This window comes from Lathyrus oleraceus, chromosome 7, assembly GCF_024323335.1.
Source record: "Lathyrus oleraceus cultivar Zhongwan6 chromosome 7, CAAS_Psat_ZW6_1.0, whole genome shotgun sequence".
Lineage (NCBI taxonomy): Eukaryota > Viridiplantae > Streptophyta > Magnoliopsida > Fabales > Fabaceae > Lathyrus > Lathyrus oleraceus.
Genome location: NC_066585.1, coordinates 113209234 through 113230773, shown reverse-complemented (window position 1 = coordinate 113230773; position 21540 = coordinate 113209234). Strand labels below are relative to the sequence as shown.

Sequence of the window (21540 nt, the reverse complement as noted above, 5' to 3'; positions counted from 1 at the left end):
AATTAATTTTCTTCCATTTTTCCATAACCAACAACCAATCGAAATTATTTTTTATATTTATTAAAATTTATTAAAAAAAACTAACACAAATAACATAACTCTAAATAATTATGTTTGTGATTTCTTAATAAGTGAAAAATAATGACTTATGGTGGGAGTAGATCGTAGCAAATATGAAGCATAATCTCATGTTTGGCCTGTGTCAGCTCCAATGAAAAGGGCCACACACTTTTTTTGGTTTAGTAGACAACACTGCTTGTGTTTGACATGTTTTTAAGCACAAGAAGTGTTTTGAGATGATAGAAGCAAGGTTGTTATTTGATTAAGGCATCAAAGAGACTACTCATGTTAGCATTATGCTTTCAAGAAAGAGATACAAATGCAGAGAAAACTTGCAAAAGATGTAAGATACCTTCTCCAAGGATTAGGTAATGGTACCAATCTTCCTTTGTGATTCTCACATCATTGAAACTTAAAAAGAAAGAAGAAACTAATGGCATAAAAATATGAGATGTTCAAGAGATCACTATATCTATATAGCGAATTGATGTACAACAAATGATTGATCCAGACTACATCAAATCATAATGTACAAAAAATTCAATATAAGTACATAATAGTAATTAAACTATCTGGACCGATGGCTTCATTCCCAATACCGCAACTTCATTACCGTCAAATGATGATAAATTTTTCATGTGTTACACTCCGCGTGGATTGAATCCTTGTTGCAGCATGCACCATTGGTTTTTCCAAACCTAGAATTCATTAGAAGTTGTTAGGAAAAACTTTCAAGGATGAAGCAAATTGATGAGCAAATCAAGACAGTAATGGCAGGTAATAGAAGATCAAGACCAGATGGTTTGCTTCAAATTTTTCATTCTAACACAATGATTATTGAAATCCTTGAAAGTGAAGAACACCAGAGCCCATAACACAATTCTACTTAAGCAGTTAGTACTACCAAAACTTGAGTGACTGCTTTTTTACCACAATACACAACAAAACCAGGGCCATTTTTAAGGGCGTGCAAGACGTGCTACCGCACAGGGCCTCTATTTGCATTGTCATGGTTAAGTTGTGACTAACCTAAACAAGGCCTCCAAAAACTTGAGACGGTGGCTCTGAACAAAACCACTCTCCTAAATACCTATGCTGCATTATGGCATAGAGCACCCTAATAGCAACCTACCGGCTGTTACATATACTCATTGAGCAGGAAAACCATTACACAATAGCACCACAGCCACTGCTTAACAAAACTATGGAATTTGATACAGAAGACTCAATTTTTAATATCTAGGAATGAGCTACAAAAATGAAAGTGTATTTACAAGAAAATAGTCCAAATGAATCTGATGTCAAAATCCTCATCTCTTGATTGACAAAAAAAACAGAAGAATATGGCAACTAAAAGTATTCCATCTTTCTAGTTTTCCTAATATTAGAGACTGTAAAAGAGAATCTTGAAAAGAATGCTTTCAAATTTCAATCAGTAAATTGTGCAACAAGAGAAAGCCTATAAAAGCAACCCAAATCAACTCCATTCAAGATTACAAATATGCAATACATTGGGCACAAGAGAACTCTCTCTTCAAATGTCCAATCAACTCTCTCTCTCTCTCTTCTAAAACAGCACAAACATTTCTAGAAGCAAGTGACATCTCCTAAAAGCAACACAATGAAATGAATCACTCACTAACTATATTAACCCAAAAAATTAGTATTGCTTGCAAACAACAATATAAAACCAAAACATTTCTACACCACATTCCATCCATTATACATCAGCAACAACAATATAAAAACCTATGAACCCTTTTTCCTAAGATCCATTTATGTGAGTTTCTTAGTTGTTGAGAAAAAGATGGTAAGATCCAAAACCCTATGAGAATAGAAAATGGGTAAAAACTGTAGTACCTTTTAAGCGGAAAACATGCGTTGGGGAGGTGGATATGGAAAATGCCATGGCAAGAGTGTGCATTAAGTGAAGGTAGCGGATTGGTAAACTTGTAGAGAGAGAGAGGTGAGAGTATTATATTAGTGGCATAGGCATAGGTTGTTTTATTTCCGTATTCCGAGGTAATTAAAATTGGTTAGTGAAAATGAAAAGGCAGACGTTTGGTTTCTGTTGTTGTGTGCTGACATGATGGCACGAACTTGGATTTCCCGCAATTGATTTAACTTAACACTAATGTGAAACAACTAAACAACACTTTCTTTTAATGCTTAATGCAACTCACACACACAACAATAAAGTGTTTAGATTTGGTAACAAAAGTGTTAAGATTTGGTTACTCTCTAAAGCCCGGAGTATCAAACATTAGTTTACCACAAGCTTTTAAAACTCCCACAGAACATGTCGGCTAGTCCGGCTCAGACCAAAATTGGCATGGTGACCCCTTTCATATATGGGTGGTAAAACGAATCAATCCGAATCATATGTTTTACTTTTGCTCATATTTTTTTGAATCAAAGCTTTTAGCATCGTATTCTTTAATGTGCATGTCTAATCCGTTTCATTTTTTTAGCTTTTGCGGACCTAAAGGTTTCATTTTTTTCACCTATAAATTGATCTAAATAAATGATTTGATTTATGAATCAATTGATGAAATTAAAAATTGATATAACTCATCTTAATAAAATTATCTTCAAAAATAAGGAGTAGCACTCTATATAGGATCGATCGAGGATAAGGCGGATTAAATTATTGTCTTGGGCATTCAAGAAAATTTCATTTTTATAGCCTCTAAAGAAAACTAAACATTAGTAGAGAATATTTGTTTTTTTTGTTTTTTTTATTAGAACTAATAATTTTTTTAATTATTTGAGTATTTTAAAATATGATTTTGTTTGTTTTTTCTTCTTTAAGAGTTAATAGTTTCTTTTTAATTATTTTGTTATTTATAAATAAAAAACAATGTTACTATTTAATTTTAATATCAACTTAATATTTAATTTTATAGTTAAATATATTTTTTTTTTAAATTTTTTTAATCTTTATCTTGCATTAAATATAAAATACAAATATTTTATATGAACTAAAATTATATTAATTTATAATTTTAATATAAATAGATTTATTGATTATAAATTATATTATTAATTTTCTTTTTAATTTTAATTTTGTAAAATTTATTATGTTACTCTTCCTTATATAAAAGATATCTAAAATATTAACAAATAAAAGATTTTAGTTTAATAAAAATAATACAAAAAAGGTTACAACGTCCTAGAAAAAAAGCCATTTTTTTATTCCTAAAGTCGTTCATTTAAGAGATAACTCAATCCTAATAAAAAAACATAAATATCTAAAAATATCATTTTAATATTTGCTTTAGGTCTCATATTTTGTCGAAACTTAGAACGATTTAGTTGCGAGTCCTGAATCTAAGTTCGTCTAAAACTACTGACTCTTCCTTTTAAAATAGAGTTTTCTTTCAGCATTTCACTATGGGCTTTAGAATTGACTACATGTATCTCTTTCGGATTCTTACATCTTTGTTGAAGCTTCGGACCCTTTTCACAAATTTCGGCCAAAGATCATTTTAATTCAAAAATAGTAAATACCTCGTCATAATTTGATCCTGGTTCTACTTTAGAAGTGTTGGCCTTAAATGCCATATAAGCTTGTTTCTCTTTAAAAGACACCTACAAAGTCATCTTCTTTAACTTGAAGAGCTTTGGTCTTCAGAACCACATGCATGTATTTCCTCTGAGGCTCATCTTCTTCAAGCTTCATCTCGTGACTCCTTATAGAGCTTACAAGCTCTTCCAGAGTTGTGTTATTCAAATCCTTTAACACCTTGAGCGTTGTCATCATTGGCATTCATTTCTTTGACAGTCTTCTCATTATTTTCTTTAGGTGGTATGCAGTGGTATAACCCTTATTTAAGACTTTAAAGCTAGCTACAAGAGTTTGAAATCTTGAGAATATTTCCTCAACCATTTCATCCTCTTCCATCTTGAAGGCTTCATACTTCTAGATTAAATCCAAGGCCTTAGTTTCCTTAACTTGCTTATTTCCTTCACGAGTCATTCTTAAAGAATCAAATATAGACTTAACAGAGTCTTTATTTATAATATTTTCATACTCTGAATAGGAAATAGCACACAACAAAATATTTATGGATCTATGATGATTCTTTTGATCCTTCTTTTGTTGCTCATTTATCTAATTTTTTTCAAGCGTTGCACCATTAGCATCCATATGATGTGTGTCGCCATTTATAATCATATCCCATAAATCTGCATCTTAGCCAAGAAAGAAACTTTATGTTTTGTATTTCCAGTACTCAAATTTATCTCCATCAAAATTGGAGGTGTGGCAAAATAATAATATTTATCATTATTTGTATGTGACATTTTGTGTTTCAAGAAATGGATATTTTTCTGACACAGTTAAGTGTTTGACACAACGAGTCAATACCAGAATCGGAGCTCTGATACCAATTGAAACTTCAAAAAATACAAGAAAGGGTGGGGGTTTGAATTGGATTTCTATATTAAAAAACTTTTTGCAATCCAAGAACTCAAACATCAAAGATAAGTCAAGGATAAACAACACAAGTATTTTTATCATGGTTCGCTGTTAACGAAGCTACGTCTAGTCCATCCACCTGAGTGATTTGCCTTCTCAATAAGGACTTAATCTGATAATCAAATTGATTACAAAAACTCAAAGATAATTTGTCTAAGACTTCTTGAGAATTCTGACTATAACTTAGTCTCTCAAAGAAATACAACTCAAAGACTAATTGTCAATGACTTATTGAGAATTTTAACTAACTTAGTCTCTCAAGAAAATTAACAATTGTTAATCAAGATAATTGTGTTTACAAAGATGCTTTTTACTAAGTATAATACACACAATAAAATTTAGGTTTTACACTAGAGAATATTTGAAATGAATCTCAAAGAGTTTCTTTTGTTATCTCTTTCTTGAAGATGAATTTCTTTATTGAATCTTCTTCATCATGAAGTTTCTTTAAGTTCTGCGCACAGGTTTTCTATCATTTTTTGTTCTTCTTCAGTCATGCATCGTCATTCTTTCACAGTTCCTTTGTCCTCATTTTATAGGAGAAAAAATGATACATTTAGAGGATAGAATTGGAAACTTCTTCAATAACACACCACAATTGTAAAACAGGTAGGTTCAACCGTCAATCATGGGTAGAGGTCAGAAAATATTTTTATAGCCATTTGCAGTACAATCCTTTTTATTTAGTAGCTTAACTTGTAATGTTCACTTAGATTATTCATTCTTTCTTTTTCTCTAAAACATTGGCTTATCATAGGAGAGATTAAAAATATGTTAAGAGATCAGAGCTTTGAGAATAGAATTCAGAGTCTAAAGAAAATGAGACTTGAATGAATCATATTATATCAGAATTGATTTTTTCAGAAGTGTTGACTAGTGAAAACCATAGTTGACTTTAACTTCAAAACTACTTCAAGTGATCACATTGGTTCTGATTCAGATGACGTTCAAAGTTCAGAATCTCTTTTATCATAGTCTAGAGTTTATATATTCATAGTCTCTCTAAGACTAGAGTTTAAGTATGATTTTATCAACTTTATCCAGTGTCTTGGCTTGTTCAGAGTCATCTTTACTCCGCTTTTAACTTAATCAGATTTAGCTTTACTTAGCTTTTATCATGTCCAGAGCCTGCACACTCAACAAACTATTAGGGACAAAAATTGTTCATTTACACTTTATTATCATCAAAACTTAAGGATAGTTCTAGAATCAAACTTATTCCAACACCTTTGTGGTTGAAAGAGACCATAAGGATAGAACAAAAACAAAATCTGTAGAATTTGTTGGACCTACTAACGTGCATAAACAAACTCGTGTCGAACCAAATGTTGAACCCTCCAGGGCATTGCATGGTGAACATCCCTCTTAGAAGACTGTAGTTGACCTACCTATACTGGATCATTGTATGGATAATGTCTTGCATGGAAATCTTGTCTTATATTGTGACATGAAATCCTAAGATGAAGGGGATAAATGTCAAGGCAAGAAAAGTAAGGAAGAAGATCATAATGAAGTAGAAGAATATGTTCCTATTGTAGAGATTGTAAAAAGGATCATTGCTGGTATCAACAAATCTCATAAAGAGACTAGGGATGTATTGGATGTGGATGAAGAAACAGAAACATACGAGGATCATATTGAAGAAAGGTCTCTTGCTACAAAAGAAAAGGAAAAGAATAAAGAAAAAGTTGTAACTACTAAGTCCCCTATGAAGGAAACAATGATATCTACTAAAAAGTTTAGAGCAAGATGGAGTAAGGTAGAAAGTAATCATGTTGAGAAGAAGACTCTCAAGAGAAAACTAGTGGTATCTAGTGACTCTGAGTATGATATTGAAGCAGATACCCTATACATCGTGCCCTCATCCAGGAAAATGATTGGAGGAAGCAAATTTCTTGTTAATGTTCCTACTACTCCTCTTAACAGCGTGTTCTTTCATACTGAATGAAATGTTCAAAAATGGAAATATGCATGTCAGAGAAGGGTTGCCCTTGAAAGGGAGATAAGTAAGGATTCTCTTGGAGGTCATTAAGCTTTAAAATTACTCAAGGAATCTTGTCTAATGAAAACAGTGTCACATATTGGACCATGCTATGAAAAGTTAGTTATGGAATTCATTGTCAATTTCTCTCTTGAGTGCAATGATAAAGGGAGTGGGGAATTTAGGAAAGCATTTGTTAGAGTGTGTTGTGTGAAGTTCTCCCCATAAGTCATCAATGACTATCTAGGTAGAAGCAAGTTGACTAAAACTGATGAAATCCCCTCCTTGGACAAAATTGCTCTAGTCATCAATGCAAATCAAATCAAGGAATGGCCTATAAAAGACCTTCTCTCTACTATTAAACTGAGTGTGAAGTATGTAGTACTTAACATGATTGGTGCATTCAACTAGGCTCCCACTAACCATAGCTCAAACATATTGTATAGCTTGGCTAAATTGATTTATCAAATTTGGACCAATGCCAAAATTCCCTTTTGGGAATATGTTTTTGACCAAACCATGAAGCATGCAGACTCTTTTGTTATTAAGCTCCCTTTCCTTGCTTAATCACAAGAACCATTCTAAAATAGCATTCAAACATCATCAAGCATACAAATGTAAAGAGAAAGAAACTTGATCCTATGACCTTTGAGTATAGGCTCATGTCCTATACTTTAATTTGACTAAGAGCTAAGGTCAAACTGTTAATGGAGGGTCATTTGTATTTTCAAAAACCACCAAACAAGTTGTGTTATATGAGCTAGTGAAAATGTAAAATGCTATGCAAACTTAAATTATTCAAAGTACAAAGAGAAGGAATCAAGTTGATGAGCTTATCAAACTGATTCACCGTGTAAAGGAGGTAGAAGAAGACACTGGATGTGAAGAAGAAGATTTGGGAAATGAAAAAGAAGAGGAAAGTTCTGAATAATAAATCTTTGGAAGGAAAGATGTATGTCACGATGAGCTAGATATCTGGTAGAACAAAGGCATATCTATTGAAGCTGGATATTGAATATTGTTTTTTTTTTCTCTTAGTTTTTGTTTCTTGTTGTGGTGTAATGATTAACTTCTTTGTACTCTTCGACATTTGGCTCAAATGCTAATAGGTTGTTTTTCTCATGATTTGATTGTGTATATGCTAACATACTAAACTATGCATGACTGACCTCTAGGTGTTATTTTGATGTACTAACCATTTGCCAAATTATGACAAAAAGGGGGAGTAGTATGGTGTTGTTGAGGTAACACGTGTATTTGTTTAATATTGACCATCTGAGTAAGTACTAATGATGTGCTCACCTGATGGAGCATCGAACAAGACATCTTGCTAAGGTAACACATGTATTTGTTTAGTATTGAACATTTGGGTAAGTACTAAGGATGTGCTCACATGTTGGAGCATCGGGCAAGACATGTGATCCTTTTTGGAGTGATCAGTTGTGCTAGTAGTATTTTGCATATCTTGATACTAACTACTAACTATTTGTGTTATGCATGACTAAGTATGTGAATGATTGAATGTTGATAATTGTTAGTTGGTAGGGTTGTATGCCACTAACTATGATTTAATTGAGATTTGTGCATGACTATGTTGTGAATGATTGCATGTTTGTCAGATTAGTTTGGAGCATTATTTTGTGTGGCATGCATCTATGCTACTGATTTTCCGTTGTTGTGATATAACTCTGATGAAAGCAGTTGTTGATGAAATTGTATGCTCTGGTTGTCTTTTGTTGAATGTCACTTGTTCTAATTGAATGAGTGATATCTATCTTAAAGAGTTGCTTTGCCATAATTTTTCAAAGGGGGGATTGTTGTTCCTTTTTGATTTGCTGCATTTTGCAAAACAACAACATAGAGAAGTGTTCAAGTTTGCCAACATGCTTCAAGAAGACTTTCTGGTGCATAAAAGACACGCGTTGAACGCGATATCACAACATGTGGGTACAACATTTAGGCCTTATTCAACAGGTCAGATTACTGCATTTTTGAACAAATTTTCTATTGAAGATTCAGTTAGATTTTATTGTTTTTATTTAGCAATGTGATTATATGATTTATTGGACAACTGTGAAGATCAAATCAAATTTAAATGTGATTTAAATTTGAATTGTAATCAATCCAAATCATATCTTTCTGTTGGAGATATTTATGGAACAAATAATATTCAACTGATTGTGCAAAGATTCTAGACGAAATTAAAGCTAATTTCCAAGGAGAAAAGTTCATAATATTTTTGCTATATAACGAGCTCAAGATCTACATAGGAAAGCAATCAATATCCATTGAAGATTTAGATTGCTAGGATTTAGAGTCCTTGTTATTGTTGTATGTACACCACACTATGTTTCAGTAACTTAGCATAGTCATAGGTTTGTCTAGTTGAGCTTTATTGATCATTGATAATTGGGCTAAACATTAATCCCTAGAATTTAGTGATTGAGAGAAAGTGATAGGGGTTCTCAAATTTAAGGAGAGTCCAAAATAAATAGTCATTGAGTAATGTTAGGAAGATGCATTAAATAACACAAAGCTTGTTGTTGCTTGTAAGACTACTTGTACTAAACTACTATACTGAATTTCCTTTCTTGGGTTGGAAGTCATCCCTCTAGACGTATGTGTTGTTGCATCGAATTGGTTTTCCAACTATTGTGTTCTTTATCATTTTTCCACTCAATCATCTTATACAACTGTATATGTGTTAATTGTGGTGATTCTGGTTTAACTTGTCGAACCAGCTGTCTAGGACATCGTGTTCGACATTTGTTCCCTGAGGAATATAATTTCAGAAAGGTAACTCAAAATATAAGGTTGAAGGCAATAAAGCAAATAAGGAAACCAAAAATCAAAGCTTTGAAGCTTGAAATAGGCGGTAACGTTATTCCGGTAAAATGCTCACAAAGAAGAGAAGAAACTCAGAAGAAACAATGGAAACTCAGTGTACAAGATTGCGAAAAAGTTTTTCTACATTCTCTCTATCCTTATATAGACAAAGATAATTGGGCGGACCAGATTAAAAGTAAGAGGCAAGCATGGATCAACAGTCAGATTTCGCATTATGAACATAATCGAACTCAAGTGCTCTCTAGTGTACAATAAACTACGTCACGTCACTCCACAGCTTTTCAGGTCACACGTCAAAGAAAAACTAGAAATATTTCGATGATGGGACTGTATTAAATGCGTGTGTTCTCCGTTATATTTTGGCAAAACTAAAGCAGTACATGTCAGTCGACGCCTGAACAACCATTTTCAAGGGCCGACCACAACTACTAAAAGACCCCTTAACATCCAGAATACCCGACGAGTCTTGGGGAAAACTTTTCTATATTGACCAAAGGCCTAAGGACCCACTTCTCTGCACCGACAAAGGCCTAATAACACGAGGCCCGTTTATTCCACCTGTCCCATCAAGCCCAAGATATAAATAATTTCATAAAGATTTTTCAAGTATCCAATCTCTAATTTTCACTCTCATTACGATTATCTCAAATTCTAAACTAACTTGAGCATTTGAGTACTAACCATGCATATAGCTCATTCAAATTTTAATTTTAAGATCTCAACTCTATATTTTAACATACTTTAAGGGTTGGTCTATATAGACTAGTCCATTTTCACGACTTTAATGGTGATAAGTCAAATTATTTAAAGTAATATTACATGTAGCTTTAAAACAATTGTTTTTCTTCTTATTAATAGCCTTTTTCTTGCTAATTTTATTGAACTTTATTTTAAATAAACGATAAAATATCTTTTTATTTTCACGTGTTCTATATTTTGTGTTTGTAAAAGAATTCCAAATTTTACGTTAAATATAAAATATTTTAATTTAAATAAAAAATTATGTGTAGGGATATCACTTCCACACTAGTATATAACATATTCAGTTATTGTAGAATTAAAAACAAATAACATGTTAAGTTAACGGTATTTAATTTGATTCAAAATTCACAATTTGCATACATATTGTCATATCCACACACATTCAATTGCTCCAAGTATTAGATTTTCTCATATTTGATTTGATTGTACCTTTTATCCAATGTCTGTTATGAAATATAATTGAACATATATAAAGATATACGTAATTAAATTCTAAAAAAAAAAACTTGCATCCAAAAGTAAGTTTGACAAAAAATGATAAAACAGAAATGTAAGCTTGAGATGAAATATGTGACACATGATAAATGCGTAAAATCTCTTTTACATTGCAAGTCTTATATGGGCGCAAATCCAAATTATTTTTTCAACTATGCAGGAATACAAATTGAACTGTTATATATTAGTGCAACTGTTATATGGATGCAAATTCAAATGAAAATTGATTGGACCCACAAATGAAGCATCAATAGGCACTACCATAAAGCATGTGACTTCAAAATCCAAATCCTATTATCCTTCATTCAACCAACAGGCATTACCATAAAACATTGAAAAAAGATACATGTATTTCAATCAATTACAAAATATAAAGTTAAAATAGTGCATGTGACAAAGCAAAGAATGACTGGGACAGGAGGAGAAGAAACTAGTAAACTTCACCAGCCAAGTTGCTAGAGGGGATTCTCTGTCGTTTTTCCACGTAGCCAGAAGGAAACCACCCTCCTTTACCGTTGCATTCTCCTTCTGACCACCCTGTTTGGCTCACCTGTGTAACATTTTAGAATTTCGGTAAACGTAGAGACCCGGAAAGAGTGTAAGATCAAATCCAATTCATCAACTAAATTTCATTATTTATGATAGTGGTAGAAGCAACAATTGGTGGCAACAGACAAGATATTCATTTTCCCCGTTTGCACAAGAGGTCAGGTTTTATAGAACATGGCAATTCAAGACAGGAAAAAGACTCAAAATACATTTGCATGCGTGGATGACCATCATTTGAAATGCATGAGAAATTTGAGCACACAAGAGAATAGAACTCTCCGATTTAGAAATGGAAAACTTATGGCTCAATCATAAACGGTGGATTAATAGTAGTTTATTGGAATTCGGATATGATTATCCACGCCACAAAGGGGTCTTAATATGTCTTCATGCTTTTCTTTTTTCATTAATTACTCAAGAGAACAATGTCCTCGTCAATTCAATCGAACTTCTCAGCTATACAATTAGTTATCTACCGAAACAAGTCTTCAAAAAGGGCATTCCTGCTAAGGTAACAATTTTCACCACACAAACTACTATTATTTTGGTGGTTCTGGACCTAGATTTGTGGGCAATCTCCTTGATATCAAAGTACAACAACAACTAAGCTTTATCCCACTAAATGGGATCGGCTACATAGATCAACTTCCGCCATAATGTTCTATCCAGGATCATGCTTCTAACCAAATCGTTAATCTCGAGGTCTTTCTTAATAACTTCTCTTATAGTTTTGCTAGGTCTTCCTCTATCTCTAATTGTTTGACTCCTCTTCATCTGATCTACTCTCCTTACCACATAATCTCATTGATAGATATCAAAGTAACCAACATAAAAGTCATCTAAATGGAAATGTGATAGAAACCAACTAATATATAAAAGAAAATAGGGAAAATCCCTTTGAATTATAGAATAGTACCGCAGAACTTCGAGGGTCTGCACCTCCCAATGCCAAAATGACCCATTTTCCTTCCAATTCCATTTATTCTAAACCTAAACACTCTTAACTAATAATATAATAATTCTAATAATTACCCACTAACTCTCCTAAAATTTAATATCGGTTACAAAATGTTTCCAAAGAAAGTGTCAATCCTTTCTTTTCCAATCTCCTGGCCTATTTGAGGAATTTTGTATATAAAAAAGTATAAATAAATAGGATAATGAGATGAAAATACACCTTCCTCACGACAATAAAATCACCCTTTGAAAAGCTCAGTTCATTTTCTGATTCAGCATCATAAGGATGCACTGCCTGCAAAAGATGCACCATGCACCAACGATCAGTTGATGAAGAAAATAATTACACAGGTTATTGTTCACACAAGGCCTGATTCACATTGTCAGAACCATGTGATTCCAAAAACAAAGGAGTGAAATTAATCAGTCGGATCTAAACAAACTAAGCAAGTAAAAATACAAAGGAGTGAAGTTAATCAATCAGTTGATGATAAGGATTTGTTGGATGATCATGATCTTAATAACGATGTCAGATATGATATGATAATGAAATGAGCACCATCGTCAACAACAAAAACAATTGTTGCAACAACAATAATAACAACAGCAACCACATAACAATAACAATAGTAGTCATCATCTTAGGTTTAGATAAATGCAGCATACCTCAGCCAAGAAGTACATTGTTTTCTCTGAGCCATTCTGGAAAAGAACGGCTGGAGGGGCTGATTCTTTCTTCTGTCTATCAGAGACAATCTGAGAGAAAGCTCCAAATGTTTACAAGCATAGAAATAAAATCAAACAAAAAGAAAAATATATAATAGATCATTATTAAAAAAAACTCAATATCAGGATGGTTGGTTTTCACCTCAGTTTCAATTTCACCAAAAATAGCTGCAACTCTTGAATGAAAAGTCTTCTCTGATTCGACCTAAAAAATCATAAGCAAGATCATTAAAATAAAAGTCCAAACTAATTACATGTTTGGCATAGGTTGATGTAATAACAATCACGTATTATCATACCATAGCAACAAGCCTTTGAAAAGTCAGTCTCTGTTGTTGTGCATCAACAGCAGCCAATGCAGCTGAAGCTTCTTTACCTAGAACTGCCATGTTTGCTTTCAGCTCCTGCATCTTAGCTTCTGCAGCATGGAGTTTGGCAACATGCTCGGCAGTTTGAGATTCCCTGACCCGTGCTTGTCTTCTAGAAATCTCCTCTTTCTAAATGAATTTTGAGAACCAATTTGACTAATAAGATTCAGAAGAACTAAAAACTCCAAAATGAAGTGATTCAAATAAATTCCCTCCCCCTATCTCCTTTTAGAAAAAGATATTTGTTTCAGTTTTTCCAGTTTTAAAATGCAACAAAGTTAATATGAATTCAAACTTTCACTGTTTGTTCCATACATGAGTTACGGAATCAAATTGTATCAAGTTACGGCTTGACTTAAGATAGAGATTGCAAATTCATTCCAAACAATGACTTACTTGTGTCTCTGCTTCTTGTCTCATCCGACTATACCGCTGAGCAAGATGACGAGCATCCTCCAAAGGTGGGCCGATAATCATTTGTCTCAAAGGATCCAAAACCTGGAAACTGAAACCATTTGATTCATGCTTCTCTCCTCTAATTTTACAATAATGTGAGTAGTAGATTACCTCCCTCAAGGATTTCAAATATAAAAAAGGCCTCTTATGGTATCAAACAAATCAATATCCATGATATATATTTGAACATGTGCAGAAGAGTGTCGAGAAAGGTATGTAATTATGTATGTTCGATAAGAATTAAAAACAGGGGACCATATAGGTTTTCAAAGTAAGAGGTCACTACGATATTTCAACAGCTTAACAGATGTTGGTATAATTTAACCTGACATATAAATCTTTTTTGCAAAAGCAATTTGACAATTCTAAAAGATCACATGTTGAACTTCCATTAAAACTTGTACACCAAGACAACATATTAAAAGTTGACCTGGGAAGATAAAAGCCGGTTCAATTCTTCGTGCTCCTTTTCTACATGCTTGCGAGCATCACCATAAACTGATGCTGCTTTAGCCAATATGTTGTCACTGTTGTTCTCTGCTCCGTATCTACAGCACTCCTCAGAAAGTTTTGTTCCTGTCTACCAAAACTATTGTTAATGAGGATTTACTCACAAACCACTAGTGAATAAACAAAACTGTACAGTGATTCTAATTCCAACACATGCCATCACGACTCATCAGAGTAAACTGAATTTGCAGGAAAAACAAACAAAATCTAACTTTCACCTGTTTCAATATGCTTATAAGCTATAGCCGTAAATGTTTCTGCTGCTTTAACAATTTCTTTTTGGAAATCCTGGATCAGATGATAGTTTTGAGCATGTCAATATGCTTATAAGTTACTAGTATAACCTATAGCAAGCTAATGATTAATCTAGAAAAGAACAGAAAATGTATACCCTGCCGGCACGGGTAGCCCTGTACAACTTCTCCATATGTTGATGTCTCTGCAATTCAACCTCATCAATAACCACAACATCCGAGCTCTCGTATCCGCTACCGCTGAACTGTTTAATTACAGCCTGGTAAAACAAGTATATAAACTTAGATCACAAACTGAATCCAAACATCAAGCTCTACAGCAACAAAGAAACACCGCATCTTGATGGACCTAAATCCAACTCATACAGCAGCAATTTCAAATGCGTATCAGAAAAATGAATCGCAATGAAAAAAAATCCATTGCCAATTTCGGCAAGGGAAGCGTAAACCCGAACCTGTTGTTGTTTGGCAACTTGGTCTCTTAACTTGCTAGCTTGTTTCCTGAAAGCGTCCATGGCATGCGATTTTGTATTCTGACGGTACTGGTGCAGATAGAAATAGAAATCAGATCCAATGTTATATGAGAAACTCAATCAAAGAATTAGAAATTGATTTCACGCGCTCGCTAGCTACTTACAATAAGCTCCCAAGTCTCAACAGAGTGAAGGATTCAGTTTCTTCTTTTGAAAAAGGAGACAGCGAATGAGTGAAAAAATTACAAAAATATAAATTGTTCTTTTATTCTTTATTCATTTTCTGTTTTTTAATTAATAGATTTTTTTAAGCAAATAATGAATATGGGATATAAATGAGTAACGTAGTTGCAATTTCTAATACCAGTATATAGTTAGTTTATAAAAAAATTCCTTTCAAAAAAATTATGAATTTGCAGAAGTTCGTTAGAAAAGATTATAAATTTTGTATTTCTTTTGTTTAGTCATGAACATTTAAACAGGTATAATATTTATTTATATTTAAGTTGATATATTTATAAATTAACAATTAAAAAATAAAATAAAAATGTAATTTTACACTTTTTCTGTGAAAAATATTAGTACTACATTATTCTCATTTTGAATATTGTAGACAATTTTGACGTCATGTAGGAAGCTATTAGATTTATAGCTAACATTTCTTATTGTCCTCCAAAAGAATAGGAGAGGTTCTTCTAAAAATCAAGAAGTTAATTTTAATATTTCATTCTTAAATCCAAAGAAGTTAAAAGTTATAATCAACCCTTGACATTTGGTTAAAGTCCCAATGAGTGAAAACCAAGTCCATCGCTTCTATTCTACTAAAAACTCCCTTTCATGAAATAGGGTTAAGTTCCTGCCTCATATAAACTTATAATTCCATGGATTTAAAAGAAAATCAAATACCATATGCATGCATGTCTTTTTACTCTACCTGGGTAATTCTGAAGCATTATCTCATATATCATCTCATCACTAAATATAGTTTATGGTTTTATTCTCTAACCTCCACTATACAAACCTTATCCAATGGACATGCATTTAAGAAACTATATACACTACAAGACAGCTCATATGAGTTTGGGGTGGCCGAGGTAACTGTTATCCAATCTTCGTCAACATTCTCAACATAGGAATTTGTCTTTGGGATTGCATCAAATTGAGGTTTGTATATCTGCTTTGTTATCTTCTTTACAAAATCCATAGACAATATCATGTCAAAATTTTCATCTGGATCAGCTTTTGTAGGTGTAATCTGTATCCCAATTTTGGCTTCCCGCGAATGAACCAACCCAAGAAGAAGTGAGTTTCCACCAACAGCTGTTTTGCATGGACAGCATAACTGCAAAAATGCACAATACAAATGAACCACAACGGGTAAATACAAAATCAGCATTGATTTCGATGTAGGGGAAAATATAATCTAACCTCGACGTACTCAACGCCCATGTTAATAAGATTATCAGCAATGTTATGTTTTGGAAACAAGCTAATAAATCCTCCCGGTCCAACGGGAGATTGGAGTATTTCCCAAGGCGACTTCATTAAAATCTTGTATTTGTTGTGTCCTTCTGGCGAAGTCCTAACAACTGGAAGCTTCTCTTCCTCCAAAAAGAATACCTGCAAGAGACATATGACACTGACAAATTTTAATATCCGTCTAGTCTAACCAACTTAATGCAAAATACAAGAAAGATTGTTGTCATTACGTAACCTTTTCAGAGTCAAATGCAAAGTGATTGTTCCTGGCAAACAGATTTCTTACTGACTGAATTTGTTGGGCTGAGGAAATCAAAATTAAAGGCACAGATGCACGATCTTTGACCTGCAAAAGAGGAAAATGCATTAGATGATCACAAGCTTTTTCATATAATCTTGTAGTCTAGTCACTCCCAAAAGACACTTGGCTAGATAAACCTCACAAATCAGCTTAACTTAAATCATCTTATTTTGACCACCCACGATTAATAAGAAATACCATCAAAGTAGAAAAGGCAGAACCATAAGATAGAAGATAGTAAATTTCGCTTTAAAATAGTGGAAATGAGATGAGCAAGAAGAACAGAACATTAAGATGGTTTATTTTTTGTGATTTCTGAATATTTTTTAAACAGAATCTTGTTTGGTTAAAATTAACTTATAATATAAAATCCATCTAAAGGGCCAACTAGATTTTTGCAGTAATGAATTTTCACCGGGAGGATGTTTAGCAAAAACAAAAAGAAAAAACATCACAATTACACAACCTTTACAAACTTTTCGTGATCACGTAGTAAGTTTTGAAACACGGGTAGTGTTGAAGTTTCAGTTGCTTCGTTTTCAACAACATCAGGATCATAGACACATCCTTCATTCTCTTTTTCATTTAAGAGCAAGACAATAGCCATCTTGCCCTTAGAAATTAGCTCAAGTCCCTTCTCTTCCATATTCATGAAACTTCTAACCAATTTATCTTTACTTTCATTTAAGGAAGACCTTTCTGATATGTGTAACTTAGAAATTAGCTCAAGTCCCTTCTCTTGCATATTGACAATATCTCTAACCACTCTGTCTTTACTTCCAGTTAAGAAAGACTTTTCTGATATGTGTATAGTACTTATACGCTTTTCTTGCACAGCACTGACCAACTCAGCTGCATTCCATCTGATTTAAAAAAGTTAAAATTCAAATAAAAATTCACCCGATGTAAAAGAAAATTTTCTTTTGTCAATAAAACAGTCTGTAATGGTGACACAAACACAGAAGCCAGAAAAAATAAATGAAATATTTAGCAAGGAAACAAATTGAATAGTTAAATTAGAAGATGCTAGCATGTCCTATCATTTCTATAGGCAGAGATGAGTAATCATGTCTGAAATCTAGTACTTCAATAAACAGTCAATACAAATAGAATAGAAATGTACAAAATGACATGTTAAAGATGAACTACAGAAATAATTTCTCTTTTTCTTTTTTAGGGATGAGAGATAAGGGTGTTACTCAATAATTTGTTTGCATATGAGCCTCAGTTGGGGAGAAGTTTGTAAAATTGTGCATGAGATGGTTTGGGCATGTGAGGAGAAGACTAATAGAATCTCCAGTTAGAAAGAGTTTATCAAATTAGGATAACTAAATAATTAGATGTATGGGTAGACCAAAAAATAATAATAAGCGGCTTTGCTAAACAATTTGTTTTGGATAGAACACAACAACATTGTTTGATTCGTGTTGTGGACCCTACTCTGTGGGGGAAAAAAACTTTGGATGTTATAGTTGTTACATTTACTTGCCTTTTGGATGGTTGTTCAAGACTTTGTAAGGCATCCTGAAGCAATCTGGAGTTTACGCCAACAATCTGATCACTAAGCAAGCTACATTGTTCTTTCTCTCCGCATTGAAATCCATGAAATACATGCCGCTGATCCATTTCACCAAGTTTCTTTTTTGCTGCTATGAGACGCCTTTGGAACTTTTTCCTTTCTTTCCAATCCTTAAAATTATCAACAAAAAAAAAAATCGGTATTTGTAACTATTTAAGAATTTGAATCAATTACACATGGTGAAAAACACCCAATCAAACATAGACATCACATCAGAGAAACCATTCATAAGAAAATTTAGAATCCAAATGATACAAGTGCAGTCATTGGGTTGAATAGCAGAACCATTGAAGCATGGACGCCTCAGGATAAGGCCTGCCGCGGTGTCCAAAACTCACATGTGTCGTATGATATGACACATGTCGGACAATTCAGACAAGTGTCTTCAAGAAAATATTTTTGGGGTTGAGTTTTAGGAACATTGTGCTTTACTATGAAGGAGAAAAAGGCCAGATAAACATAAATATTATAAAACAAAAGCTCAATGGCAAAAACACCCGTCAACCCTCAATTTTCCTTTAAAAAGTTAAAGATCGAGAAAGATAACAGGGAATCAGGAATAAGCACAAAACTTCAAACATACTGACAATGAAAATTCCTAAAGGCCACAATGTAATAGGAGAATCTGGCTTACAAGTTGGCGCCTTTCTTTTTTGGACCTATCATCAAATTGTAAGTTTAACTCCAGAAGTCCCTTGGGAGGTGTAATATGCATTTCTCTACTATTCATATCAACGTCTGGAACGATTGCTTCAACAAAAGGCAGCAAAAGAAGCTGACCAGATGCTTCTATGTCTTCTGGCTTTGGCTTGCCATTTTTATCAAGCACGTCAAAAGATGAATCAAGTGAAATTTGTAGCAGATCGTTTCCTCCATTATTGAAAACATTAATGACAGTTCCCAAAAGTTGTCCATTTTCCTAATAAAAAGTATGGTCAACACCTTCAAATAGTTCATAATAAGGATTAAAACTAATAACAAGGCGACAAAATACCAAGGTAGAAGAATAAAATATTATACAAAAGGATTTAGCCTATTAAATCATTGGTACAAATGAATGGCTAGCACTCAGATATTTATCTACAAAAAGCTCCATGGAAAAAGGATTAACCTAGTGTTCCATGGAAGACTATAAATTAATATGGCAAACAATTGTCATTTCTTTCACAAAAGCCTGCCAAGGAGAATTACCAAGTTAATAGCAGACAACAAAAATATAAAAGAATAACATTTCAAGAAGAAAATTAATTTTGTTTAACTTAAGGTGATGCCTTGGCAAAAGCTAAAATAGCAAATAAGCACAGGGAAAGTAGTTTGTTTGCCCATATGCACACATGATTCATGATTATCACAAACCTTCATGAAAACTCTCATCCCATTGAGATCATGTGCATAAAATTCACCATCTTCGAGTTCAGGCTTGTCTTCTTCCGTGACAAGCAAGGTAGCACCAATAAGCATCTTAGCCTGCACGCTGTGTTGATTAGTCAAGACCAAAAAGCATGAACAAGGACATCATATATAATCAAACAGGCCATGGCAAAATAGTAGAGTTGAATTCTCCATTTGCAACTATGAGTGCTAGATTCCATGAGTCCCAAATGAGGAGAAGACAGGAGACAATTACTTTGACAAAGTATAACATCTATGTTTGGCATCACAGCGTCAAACTGACTTTGAAAGATGATTGAACCAAACATAAATTCACAAAAATGCTCCTTTTTTCTCAAATTAATGTGTGCCAGCCAACAGACTAGTAATTAACACATTTAACGTATGTTTGGATACACGGTGGAATAGTGCCAGACACACATTTCGCCCAGAAACTACACTTTGTAGCTTCTCATTTCCACGGTGAAAGTGCATTGGGACATGATTTTATTGATGCAAACGCCAATCCAAACATACGCTTAGTACTTTATAGAGTGATTCATCCTAATTTGGGATTCACAAAATATGGGGGAAAACGGGAAAAAAGAAAAGTGGTTTAATTTTCAATTCCATAGTGCTAGTACAAAATTGACAATAAAAGCATAATTTCCATATGAGAAATGAGTAATGAACAAACACTCTCTAAACTAAAACACTATTTTATGTAAAGTTGTTTTTTTTATTAGGTGAAATTCACTTGTGTTTCATCAAATGGAAAATAAATCACTAATTTAGTCTTTAAATATCATTCCATCAAATTTAGTTCCTAAACAATATACTCCATATAATAAGTAATTAAGTGGATTATCATATTTTATAAGGATTAAATTGATGGATTTCATAGACTATATATAGGTCTGATTATTTTTGAATATTTTAAGAACTAAATTGAAGAGAGAGTGATACTTTTAAGATTAAAAATGATTATTATTACCTTTTCCACTGAATCAATTCCTCTGAATTTGATTATCCAACAATTCTGTCCAGAGTGTTCCCTACCTTCCTCAAGCTCAACTTCCTTGACAGTTTCTCCACCCATACCCTTCTGCTTCAACCATCTTCTCCCAGGCTAGTAAATGAAACAACACTTCAATAATATTAATCAACTGCATTTCAAACCACAAACACATACACAAGAATTTGAAAACATAAATATTACCGTGGAAAATCGTAGTTGAGGAAAATCGGTGTTATGTTTGACACGAACATCGCCTCGAAAACCATGAACACCGGATACATAACCAATATCAATGAACCGCGGTTCATTGTGGCCGTTAGAAAGACCAGTTTCAACAACAACGGCTTCGTTGTGGGTAGTTACAGCTTTAACAACTGGAAACAAAGTGAAATAAGTAAGTGAACTTCCCAAACAAAACCTAACAAATGTGTGGGAATGGATAAGAATGGTTCGTACCTGGGGTTTGGGGAAGAGAGTGGAAAGGAATAGGGACGTGTTTGGGTGGGGAAAAGGGTTTGAAACGGAAAGTGTAATTGATTCCAAGTGAGGGAGGGATAAGAGGGTGAAACGCGCGTTGAGAGGTTGTGAAAGCGGGTATCTGCATCTTCTGCTTCTGCTCTAGTGCTTCTTGCTCGATTGAGCTTTTATGCGGTTATATATTTAGTTAGTTTTTTTATATGAGTATTTAGTTACAGTTTATCTGCGATAAGTATTTAATGAATCATATTTAACTGATTAAATTGAAGATTATAGGTTATAATTTGTCTTACAATTTTATCAAATACTCTTTTAAAAAAGAGAAGAAAAACCAATTTAAGTATTCTCCTTCAAAAGAATTATTTTGATAGTTGAATGGTCTTTGAAAAGATTTAGT

General features: G+C 33.3%; 2 protein-coding genes and 1 long non-coding RNA gene across 4 annotated transcripts; all 3 read right to left on the bottom strand.

Moving 5' to 3' along the window:
* Positions 1–477: 477 nt before the first annotated feature.
* Positions 478–2361, bottom strand: LOC127104157 (uncharacterized). The gene is made up of 2 exons (XR_007794821.1): positions 1921–2361; positions 478–758 (listed from the first exon to the last, which is right to left on the bottom strand). It is a non-coding gene; the product is annotated as an uncharacterized LOC127104157 (long non-coding RNA).
* Positions 2362–10865: 8504 nt separating this feature from the next.
* LOC127108228 (SH3 domain-containing protein 3) lies at positions 10866–15230 on the bottom strand. Of its 2 annotated transcripts, none has more exons than XM_051045655.1 (11): positions 15083–15230; positions 14901–14987; positions 14583–14705; positions 14410–14479; positions 14112–14257; positions 13622–13723; positions 13157–13354; positions 13000–13062; positions 12798–12887; positions 12352–12426; positions 10866–11175 (listed from the first exon to the last, which is right to left on the bottom strand). In XM_051045655.1, the coding sequence occupies exons 2-11, from the start codon at positions 14958–14960 to the stop codon at positions 11056–11058; spliced, it is 1047 nt and encodes a 348-aa protein (XP_050901612.1). In that variant the 5' UTR covers positions 14961–14987; positions 15083–15230; the 3' UTR covers positions 10866–11055. The 2 variants fall into 2 exon arrangements, with proteins under 2 accessions (XP_050901612.1, XP_050901613.1); XM_051045656.1 differs by having other exon boundaries at positions 14901–14978; positions 15083–15172.
* A 536-nt stretch (positions 15231–15766) lies between these two features.
* LOC127108227 (uncharacterized) lies at positions 15767–21336 on the bottom strand. Its single transcript, XM_051045654.1, has 10 exons — positions 21123–21336; positions 20868–21040; positions 20643–20777; positions 19634–19744; positions 18912–19196; positions 18188–18387; positions 17165–17561; positions 16633–16743; positions 16347–16538; positions 15767–16260 (listed from the first exon to the last, which is right to left on the bottom strand). Exons 1-10 carry the CDS (start codon positions 21268–21270, stop codon positions 15913–15915), a joined length of 2100 nt encoding a protein of 699 aa, XP_050901611.1. The 5' UTR covers positions 21271–21336; the 3' UTR covers positions 15767–15912.
* Positions 21337–21540: the final 204 nt, after the last annotated feature.